Source organism: Artemia sp. Qi Xiang Cuo, chromosome 10, assembly GCF_049724085.1.
Source record: "Artemia sp. Qi Xiang Cuo chromosome 10, ASM4972408v1, whole genome shotgun sequence".
Classification (NCBI taxonomy): Eukaryota; Metazoa; Arthropoda; class Branchiopoda; order Anostraca; family Artemiidae; genus Artemia; species Artemia sp. Qi Xiang Cuo.
The window spans coordinates 11,084,273-11,095,979 of NC_142803.1; the positions used below are offsets into that span (position 1 = coordinate 11,084,273).

The 11,707-nt window shown below is 34.5% G+C and overlaps 1 protein-coding gene across 1 annotated transcript; it reads left to right on the top strand.

Annotated features, from left to right (window-relative positions):
- Positions 1-378: 378 nt before the first annotated feature.
- On the top strand, positions 379-1,406 carry LOC148947462 (uncharacterized). Its single transcript, XM_089095893.1, has 2 exons — positions 379-395; positions 446-1,406. The coding sequence occupies exons 1-2, from the start codon at positions 379-381 to the stop codon at positions 1,404-1,406; spliced, it is 978 nt and encodes a 325-aa protein (XP_088952019.1).
- Positions 1,407-11,707: the final 10,301 nt, after the last annotated feature.

The following is an 11,707-nucleotide window of genomic DNA, read 5'->3' on the forward strand; positions in this document are numbered from 1 at the left end:
TTAATGCAAGAACAGATGAGGATGAAACTCCACTTCATAAGGCTGCTACTCAAGGAAACTTCCATACTCTGAAATTATTGCTAGAACACGGTGCTAGAGTTAACTCTAGAGACAAATATGGGAGAACAGCTCTTCATGTTGCTTGTTTATTCCCGAGTGAATCACTAATTGTTGATTATCTTTTGAAAAATGGAGCTGATGTTAATGCAAGAACAAATGAGGATGAAACTCCACTTCATAAAGCTGCTACTCATGGAAAGTTCCATACTCTGAAATTATTGCTCAAACACGGTGCTGGAGTTAACTCAAAAGATGAACATATGCCAAAAGCTCTTCATGGTTCTTGATGCTCACGAATTATTGATTATTTTTTGAAATATGGATCTGATGTTAATGTAAGAATAGATGAGGAGGAAACTCCACTTCATAAAGCTGCTACTCATAGAAACTTCCATACTCTGAAATTATTGCTCAAACACGGTGCTGGAGTTAACTCGAGAGATGAACATAGGACAACAGCTCTTCATATTGCTTGTTTATTCCGGAGTGAATCACGAATTGTTGATTACCTTTTGAAAAATGGATCTGATGTCAATGCAAGAACAGATGAGGATGAAACTCCACTTCATAAAGCTGCTACTAAAGGACACTTCCATACTCTGAAAATTTTGCTAGAACACGGTGCTAGAGTTAACTTTAGAGACAAATATGGGAGAACAGCTCTTCATAACATTGCTTGTTTAGTCCCGAGTGTGCAATCTGCTATAATTCTTCTGGAATATGGATCTGACATAAATATCATGAGTGACAGTGGTATGTTAGTTCTTAATATGACAAATGATTATATACATGATCTATATAATTTTGACCATTTCGCGAAGATGAATACTAATATGCATATTATAGACCACATAATAAAAATGAAAGCAGCAAATTTATATTTATGTCAAAGAAATGAAATTTATCATGAAGAAATGAGTTTTATAAAGAGCTTTTTGGATCTTGAAGGCTTTATTGATTTTTATGAGGATGAAGGGGATTTTCGGGATCGATGTGAGGTAGAACTAGCCAAATTGAAAAGAAAGAAAATTGTTAATTCCACTATATCTTTTTATGACATTCTTTCAAAAGGAGAAAGGTCTTTAGCAGCATACATGAGGAATGAAAATGTAATGGAAGTATCAAACACATTAAACTACGAAATGGAGTTTCCATTATATGCTAGCATGCTAAAACGTAACTTCAGAAAGGATATGAAAAGGAATGAGTTACTTGAGTCGGCCAATAGAAGCTTCAACGGCTATGCCAAGTTACCATATATATGTGCTGAAAAAATATTGAGGTATCTAAGCAATGAAGACTTGAGAAATGTGATAAATATTTTTGATCGTAATTGCGTGAGTTAAGGAGTAATGGTGAAATTGAGGGCTTCTGGCATAAACTTATCGATTTAGCAAATTAACGAATATTATGAATTTTAGTAGAAATTTTGGAAAAGTATCTGTGTCAAGTTAAGGGATTAAGGGCAAGCACAAATCTAGTTAAGGGCAGCAAATTTGGGACTAGAAATGGGAGGTCATTCATTAAAAGAGAAAGAAGGAAATGTAAAATTGTAGAAGCAACATATACTATTAATTAGCGTAATTGAAAAATTTTCCTAAAATAATAAAAATCACCTTTGTCTTATCATAATGGAATTTGTAGGAAATCTAAATGTCTTGAAATATAAATTTTTCTTATAAATAAATCTAATAGTTTTTTTCCCTAGAATTAGTTTGATATAAGATTTACCGGATGGTACGTTGTTATTCAGAAAGATGGATGAAATATAATACGTTGCAGATAGAACAATAATTCATTGATATTTTTAGATAAATTAAAAAAAGTTTCTTTTTGTGTTAAAGCTGCTATGTGTATATTAAAAAAGATACTGCTATAAATATTTATTCATCTACAATTTATGACAGTTTGTATAAGACTTGATAATTAGGTTGAGATGAAATATAATAAAAGGTAATCTCAAACTAGAGAAAAAAATCTATATGGCTCTTTCTATGCAAAATTTGGGTTCACAGTAAACTTGATAAAGTTTCTGCTATTTTTAGTGTGAGAGTGTTAGGGGTGAATATCAAAGCAAAAAAAGAAGAAATAAAGACGAAACCAATTCCAACTAACCATCAACTAACAGAAGATATTAATCTTGAATATTAATATATTTAGTTTTTGACAATTGACCCTATCAAAGTTAACACGTTACCTTGACCGCCCATCAGAAATTTAACAGATTTTTTAATACTGTAGCACATGGAAAGCTCGATAAAGGCTCACAAATAATTTACAGCAAATATGCTGAACTCGTCCTTGTGTCAGCTCTTCCATATTTTTAGTGCTTGATCCATTCAGCTCAGAATATAAAAAAAAATACAGCGTTGCAAGCGGCAGTATAATTCAAAAGTTTGAAATACATTTTCGTCAGACTTTTATTAGTTTGCATAAAAAAGGTTGTTTTTGTCAACTTTTCCATGAAAGCTTTAGCTGTTATTATATTTGCATTTCTCTGCGATTACTCCCTTATTCTTTGGTTCTCAGGATACATACAAATCAGGATAATCAAATATCTTTGAAAAGACACAGCAAGAAAAAAACGTTAAATGGCATAAAGAGAAAAAACTGGTAATGGCAAAAATATTTGTATTCTAATTTTTTGTTCTAATTTTTCTAATTTTTTTTTGAATTTTTCTAATTTTTTTTATAATTTTTCTAATTAAAAAATTAGAAAGGTTAAATCACTGTCTATTGTCACATTATTTGCACATAGATAACAATTCTGGGACGTAGACATGATATGGCTTATAATGTTGCTAGAAGAGTATGCCTGTCTTCTTTTTACCTTCTGTTGAATACTAATACCAGAAAGATGATAGGATCTATCAATAGGTAACGTATTACCAGAACCATAAGCAAGAAGTTGCCTCTCATCGTAAACTATTGTTTCATGTTGACATTCTCTTTGAAGAGTATCATCTCCGGATATCTCACTCTCACATATCCACCATAACCATTGTAGAATGATTTGGGTGCTCCAAAGAAATCTAAACTCTCACTGTCATGACAACATGTGTATACATTTCCGATAGTGTTTCCACTTGTACTTGTTTCTTAGTTCAAATACTTCTCCTTGTCAGCATTCAACGCCACGATAATTTTATCACGTGCATACACTTTCCTCGAATAATTCATTTTTACTTTTTTAAATGTGACTCAGGTGCTTATCCTTCCAATGTGTGAAAATCACTGATTTAATTAATACAATAAACTAGGTAGTGTCGATAACTAGCCAAAGAGTACCATTGGGACATATGCGTAGTGTCTAAGTGCAAGCATAGAGTACCATTGATACATCCGTACTAATAAAAAATAGTTTTCCAAGTCCAAGAGAATCCAAGTCAGAAAAAGAAAAAAAGAATAGTGCTAATATGTACAATAAAGAGTCCTAGTGGCATACAGAAAATGATATTAGAACTTCTCGTTTATCCTTGACAATATTGCTAAATTAAGCTTTTCTTCTTTCTGCCTTCAAACTTTATATATACAGAATAATTTGAAGTACCAAGGACAGTGAAATTAAAATATGATTGTTTGAACCAGTTAAGTAGAAACTAAAAATACAACTCAAATATTAAAACAATAGATAGAATCAGGATGTCAATCTTTAGTGAAAGTAGCTTTCCTGAGAAGCTTTCCTTCTTTCTGCCTTCAAACCATTCCTATTCAGAATGATTCAAAGTATCAATGACAGTGAAAATAAAATATGATTGAATGAGTCGGTTAAGTAGAAACTAACAATAATATTAAAATATTAAATACTTAGGAAAAATCAGGAAGCCAATCTTTAATGAAAGAAGCTTTCTTCCAAACCATTCCTTCTTTCTGCCTTCAAACTATTCCTATGCTGAATGATTCAAAGTACCAAAGACATTGAAATTAAGATATGATTGTTCTAACCAGTTAAGTAGAAACTAACAACACAATTCAAACATTAAAAAATTATAAAGAATTAGGATGTCAATTTTTAGTGAAAGTAGCTGTCCCCTGAAGCTTTCCTTCTGTCTATCTTCAAACTATTCCTATGAAGAATGATTCAAAGTACCAAGGACAGTGAAATTAAAATATGATTGTTTGAGCTGGTTAAGTAGAAACTAACAAAAACATTCAAATATTAAAAAATTAAGAACAATCATTAAGTCAATCTTTAATGAAATAAGCTTTCTTCCAAACCTTTCCTTCTGCAAATTAATTGGATTAAAAATCTTTTGTAACTAAAATAAATTGTTTCTAAAAGAGAATAAATTTTTCCACTAAAACTGCATTTTTGATGTCTTTTCATACTGCAGTCTTTTCAAAGATATTTGATTTTTGTACATAAATCATAATCTTATACCAGCGGTAACATTTGTTATCTGGGTTGCAGCGGTAGCTAGCAACCTAGTAATAGACGATCACGTCCAATGTTAAGAAATATAAAAACCCATAGTCCCTAAAAAAGGAGTCAGATCAAAACAAAAAGTACACCATTAGAACCGCCTACCCCGAAACCCATGTATAGTAAACTTTTTGTCCCTTGGCTTGAACAGCAAGGGAAATATATTGGCTTGAAAATCAAGAAAAGTGGCAGCTACTGCAACATTCTGCCTAAACGGGATATTTTTTTTTGTATCCAGAGATAGCTTGGCACTGGAACATCGTAGATAGTTGTTCAATGGCACATTTTAAAGGAAATTAATTGGGTTAAAAATCTATACTAACTAAAATAAATTATTTCTAAAAGAGATTAAATTTTTCCAGCAAAAACTGCATTTTTGATGTCTTTTCACACTGCAGTCTTTCAAACATAATCGTGTACCAGCGGTAAGATTTGAACCCACGCCTCCAAAGAGACTGGTGGCTAACACCAGTGCCTTGGACCACTCGGCCAGGCTGCCTCTCATAAATAAATATATATTTTCGTAAAAAATAATTAATAAAAAAAATAAGTACAAATGGCACTAGATCTAGAGATTTCCTTTAAAATGAGCAATTGAACAACTCTCTACGATGTTCCAGTGCCAAGCTATCTGTGGAAAAGAAGAAGAAGAATAAAGAAAAAAATATCCCGTTTGTGGAGAATAACGTGGTTAAAGTAAATTTTCTTGATTTTCAAGCTAATATATTTTCTTTGTTATTCAAGCCAAAGGGTGGTAAGTTTCCTTTATAAGGGTTTTGGACAAGGCGGTTCTAATGGAGTACTTTTTGTTTTGATCTGACTCTGTTTTCAGGAGTTATGGGTTACTTTAGTATTTACTATGGGGCGTGATCGTCTCTTACTAGGTTGCTAGCTACCGCTGCAACCCGGATATAATTTATATTGAAACTCGCCGATGCTTTATGTAATATCCAATGATTGTTTTTTAATGTAAAAAGTTTCGGTTACTATTGAGACGAGTTGCTCTTACTATACAAGAATTTCAGGAGTTATGGGTTTTTATATTTCTTAACATTGGACGAGATTGATCGTCTCTTACTAGGTTGTTTAGCTATGGTTTCTTACAAGGAGTAATATAACTTTACCAAATACTGTTTGATTGCTTTAAAATCAAATATCTTTGAACAGACTACAGTATGAAAAGACATAAAAAACGTGCTTTTTGGTGGAAAAATTTATTCTGTTTTAAAAATAATTTGTTTTAGTTACAAAATGCTTATAACTTAATTGATTTCCTTTGAAATGAGCTATTGAACAACCCTCTACGATGTTCCAGTGCCAAGCTATCTGTGGAAAAGAAAGAAAAAAGAAAAAAAATATCCTGTTTAAGCAGAATGCTGTAGTAGCTGCCACGTTTCTTGATTTTCAAGCAAATATATTTTCCTTGCTGTTCAAGCCAAGGAACAGAAAGTTTCATATGCAGGGGTTTTGGACAAGGTGGTTCTAATGGTTTACTTTTTGTTTTGATCTAAGTCTTATTTTTGGGAGTTATGGGTTTTTATAATTCTTAACATTGGACGTCATCGTCTCTTACTAGGTTGCTAGCTATCGCTGCAACCCAGATGAATGAACCACAGGGTTCAGTTTCTTTGGGCTTGAGTTCGTTTTTTAACTATAAATACAAAAAGGAAAAAGCCTACGGCTTTTTTCTTCTTTTAAATAGTAAGAGACGAAACTCAAACAATCAAGTAGCTAACTAAGTCGAATGTATGGAATGGTTTGTTATTTCAGGGATCGTCTTTTAATGTAAATAATTTAAAAAAACAGTACTATACAAAAAAACAGAGACAACATCTTGAAAAGAGAAAATCAAAGGTATTTAGCCGACAAGGCGTATCGAGATGCGAAAATTGAGAGAGCAAATTGAGAGAGCAATTGAACAAAAAGCACACAAATTGAGAAAATTGAGAAAATTGAGAGAGCAAATTGAGAGAGCAATTGAACAAAAAGCACACTATTAGACTAATATGAAGGAAGGGTCTAGTTAATTACAGTGTGAAAAGACATCAAAAATGCAGTTTTTCGTGGACAATTGTATTCTCTTTTAGAAATAATTTATTTTAGTTACTATAGATTTGTAACCCAATTAATTTCCTTTAAAATGAGCTATTGAACAACTCTCTACGATGTTCCAGTGCCAAGCTGTCTCTGGAAAAGAAAGAAAAAAAAAATATCCCGTTTAGGCAGAATTTTGTAGTAGCTGCCACTTTTCTTGATTTTCAAGCCAATATATTTCCCTTGCTGTTCAAGCCAAGGGACAAAAAGTTTACTGTACAGGGGTTTCGGATAAGGCGGTTCTAATGGTGTATTTTTTTTTTTTTTTGATCTGACTCCTTTTTTAGGAGCTATGGGTTTTTATATTTCTTAACATTGGACGTGATCGTCTCTTAATAGGTTGCTAGCTACTGCTGCATCCCGGATAGCCACCAGTCTCTTCGGAGGTGTGGGTCCAAATATTACCGCTGGTATACAATTATGATTTATGTACAAAAATCAAATATCTTTGAAACGACTGCAGCATGAAAAGACATCAAAAATGCAGTTTTTGGTGGAAAAATTTATTCTCTTTTAGAAATAATTTACTTTAGTTACTAAAGATTTCTAATCCAATTAATTTCCTTTAAAATGAGCTATTGAACAACTCTCTACGATGTTCCAGTGCCAAGCTATCTGTGGAAAAGAAGAAAAAAAATATGCCGTTTGTGGAGAATAACGTGGTTAAAGTCAATTTAGTTGATTTTCAAGCCAATATATTTCCCTTGCTTTTCAAGCCAAATGACAGAAAGTTTCCTGTACAGGGGTTTTGGACCAGGCAGTTCTAATGGTGTACTTTTTGTTTTGATCTGACTCTTTTTAAGGAGTTAGGGGTTTTTTATTAAAAGTTCTAGTGCCCTCTCTAAGGATTGATTGTAAAAGTTATAAGATTGGAGTTTTATTTTTGAATGATTTAACCTGACTGAGGTATGTTGTTTTGTAGGGAAGAACCTTTGATCAGTAAATAGTGACAGAGGCGGGGCCGAACTTCTGTTTCAGAGAAACTGGAAACATTTATTTTTAGGTAGGGGAGGGGGACCTAACAAAGGTAAATATTTTATGTTCACATCACAGCCTCGTAAGAAAATTTTTATCCTGCAGTTCTGCAGGTTGCAGAGGCATCTAGTCCCAATTTTGTATCAAGAAAATAATTCAAGGGAGGAAATAGCAAAAAAATGCGAACTGTGTGAACAATACAAAAATTTTGTGGAAACAGATTCGTATCCAGGATTTTTGTTTTTTTTGGAGGGGGGGGGGGTGTTTTACCAAAAAAAACCTTAAAAATACATCGAAAATTCATTTTGTTACGTTTTTACGAGTCAAACAAGCACAACGGGGGGGGGGGTCTAAATCCCACCCCCTGGATAAAGCCTTGTGTGGAAACATCCCATATTTGCATGTTTGTCTTCTTAGTTTGCAAAATTTCTACGGATATACATGAATACCTAGTTGTGAAAGACGCTCCCCTTTAGTAACAATTTCTCCAGTGACAAATATTTAGCCGGTATACTTCCCTCCACTTCTTGTGGGAGAGGCAGTATTGAACTCCACTGTCATAATTAATATTTCATTTTTGAAAATTCAAGGCTTCCATTTCAGGTAACACCCTTACACGACCCCCAGTGTGTGGGGTGAAGTGTCTTTTTCTCTGCGCATGCTTTATTTTGATTAAGAGAAAAAACACGTAAAAAAGCATGTTGTTTCCACTTGTTGGCAGACACGCATAAGGAAATCTTTTGAAAGGTGCCAATAACAGAAAAGTTTTCAGGGGGGAGAATAATAAAACACAAATTTGATATAATGCTTGAATAAAAGAGCCCAGAAGCTGAAGAAAAATTTGGATTTCAGGGCCCGGGGCCAGCCCTTGATTTTCGAAAAAGCAATAAACCTAAGTGTGTATCATTTTCTATCAAAATTGGATGGAGGTATGACCTATATAGCCGATGCATATACAAAATTCTATAACTTAATCAGAAGATATGAAGTATGGGAGGCAAGGGTGCATTCAGGATTTTTGTTCAAGGGTAGGGGGTGCACTACAAGAAGCTTTAAAAAACGTAACAAATTTTTTTTACTCGTTCCGTTTTTACGAGTCGGAAAAGTATTTCGGCCAGGGGTTTAGACCCCGTCACCCCCCTCCTGCATACGGCCTAGGTGGGAGACCTTAACACGTCAATTAATTAATGGATACGAAATAATTTGATCTAGCTCAGGCACGAACGCAGAGGGGTTTCCGGCCTTCTCCCTCTTCCAAACTGTTGAGATCTCTTACGATGTTCCCCGTATCTTCCTCTTTCTCCTTTCAATTCGTCTCTTCTAAAAAATTCTGGTGAATCCTCCCCCATGCTTAAAACAAATTTCAGCGTAGAGTCCAGATTTGGCTCCTTCCCTGCTGCTCATAATATTGCGTTCCCTCTACTTGTCAAAACTAACAGTTCAATGTAGCACTTGATCCTTATGTTTGACTCTATTTCAAAATTCTAACTCTTTGTCAAATGAAGCTTCCAGAGACAATCTTGGCCAACTCCATAAACGAAGAGTAGGGAAGATTCAGGGACGGATCCAGGATTTTTTTTTTAGGGGGGTGCAAAATCGGTTTATCCGATAAAAAAAATTTTTTGGGAGGGGGGCAAAAGAGGTTGATCCGAGAAACTTGCGCTAGGAGCAAGTTTAATTAACGCAAACTTGAGTTAATTAAGGAATTTACACTGCTTTAGACTACACTGGGGGGCGGGGTTGCCCCCTTGCCTCCCTGGATCCACCACTGAGAAGATTACTAGATCATCATCTTTTTGACTAAATGCTGGGAATTTCTGGTATTTTGTAAATTATTTAATTTATTAATAGATTAATCTACAATAAAGTTTCCTATTTGTTGCATTAATTCTTGTTTTCAGGGAGCATATTTGTGAGTATAAAAGGTTAAAACCATAAATTATTATGGTTTTACATTAGTTGACATTAAAACCATAAATTATTTTACAAGTGGACTTGGTCAGTGTGATCTCTGAAAGACTTGGGTGTTTTCCTTTTTCGATGACTTTACATCTAAAATTAATTTTTCGCATAAACACAGGACACAGTACACGAACTCGTAAAAGAATCACCATGAATGGACTGTAAAAAGTAAAGGCGGCATATTTAAAATAACTATGTAAAATAAGATAAATACGCCACTCTTATAATATACTGTTATATCATAGTGTTAGCTCATATTGTTAATTGTTTGCATTATGTTACGAACTGTATCAGTGGTGTAATGTTGTCAAAAGCCTGGGAGGGGGGGGGGAGATGGGGCCGATTTTCCTAAGACAAGAAAAATGACAGTGAAAAATGAAAAATAAACCATATAGTACCGTAAAGACAAAAATATACTAAAGAAAACTGATCTGTTTCCATGGATGCTTGAAATATGTAGGCCTATCTTAGTTTTGACAAGATTTTTGAACACGCAAAATGCTGGGGGGGGCACCCTCCCTGCCCTCTAGCAAATTACGCCCCTGAACCGTATTAGAAATAACTGTCGAATTGCTTGTCGAATTCCAGAATAAGTTGCGGAATCTATGACATTATTTCTCCATCTTTTAGTGCTAGCCCCTCCCCTAAAAGGTAGGCATAAAATGAATTTGCTCACTCCCTCTTGTATGCACAAATAGTAAAGATTTGACTTTTTTTGAAAAAAATTACGGTTTTGTATTTATCGTTATAAGCACTATTGATCGAAATCTGTTAATCAATAAATAATAGAATCTATCGTACATAAGTTTTTAATTTTCCTGACCGGCTGTGACCTCTTGTTTATGGGACCAAGATACTGTTGTTGGTTGGGACCCCGCATGGGTTGAAAATGAGGATCTACATAATCCTAAAGATTTACCTGGATATGGACACAGCGGTTTGCGAAATAAGCATTTATTGGGCATAACGATTTTTTGGGTAAAAATCGCTTCGCTATCCAAAAATTTTGAAAATCAAATTATTCGAAATCTCTGGTTGTTTGGAAATTGACGGTTGTTTTTCGTGTTAACCTTCACGTATTTATAAACTTCAATATTCTGGGAGATCTCGGAGAGACCCAATTTTTTTGGAAAAATCGAAAATCTCCCAAAAACTCAGGAAAAATTGAAACACTCGTTGTGCGTGTCAATTACGCAGTAATCAGGACTTCGATATGAAAAAGCAGGAAGTCTCGGTCGGATATACATTCTAGAGTGGCAAGATCTTTATTTGGGGCCATTTTCCCCCGTATTGCAAATGCTTCCAAAACAACTAATTAGTAAAAATATGGACTATATCACACAAATGGATTCAGCGTTAAAATCCCTTAAAATTTAAGGAGAGGTAAAAAATAAGCCAAAGGGATTGCGCTCATTCAACTAAGCACTGATCCTTTCAAACAGCACGGTTTTTTATTTCTTTTCAGAACAGCAAATACACCTACTGGTGAATTATGCGAGGAATTGTCTACCTTGTCTCCTTGTGTACACTTCCAACTACCATTTGTTACGCCACATGTGGCACACTTCGCCCACATCACACCTCTGCACTAAGTATGGTAAATGTTCGCCACACAGAACGTGTGTCACGTGGCTTCAACGGATTTTTGAAGTGGATAGCTCCTTGGAATTACGCACATGTTACAGTAAATTTGGGAGAGTTTCGCAAAATCATGAGATTAAGGGGGGAGACAGGGTCTCAGGTTTGCGTGCGTGCTTGATGTTTTCTATGGCGAAGCGACTTGAGCTTCATAAGTTTCTTTCACACAGTTTCTTTTACACAAGCTACAATTGTTGTTCTTGGGGGGGGGGTATCTGGTAGTGTTTGTTAGTGGTTTATTCCTTTTAATTTCCCCATGTGTGTTACATATTATTCTATGATGTGGTTATAAATAACTTTTTATCATTATTTAATAGGTCTTGGTTAAAAATGCGGAAGGTCTCTAAATGGTCATTTTGACCGAAAAGTATGCACTTGTGTCAAATTTTTCACAGCTTAGACAATTTTCACACCCTACACCGCTGCCTAATTCACTTATTGTCAGTTTTATAGTGGTGTGAATTTCTTTTTGAGAGGGAAGGGTGATTCAAGACGGTTGACAGCAGAATTGCCAGATGAAGCGCATTTGCACTATTTGGGCGCTTTTTTGAGGTG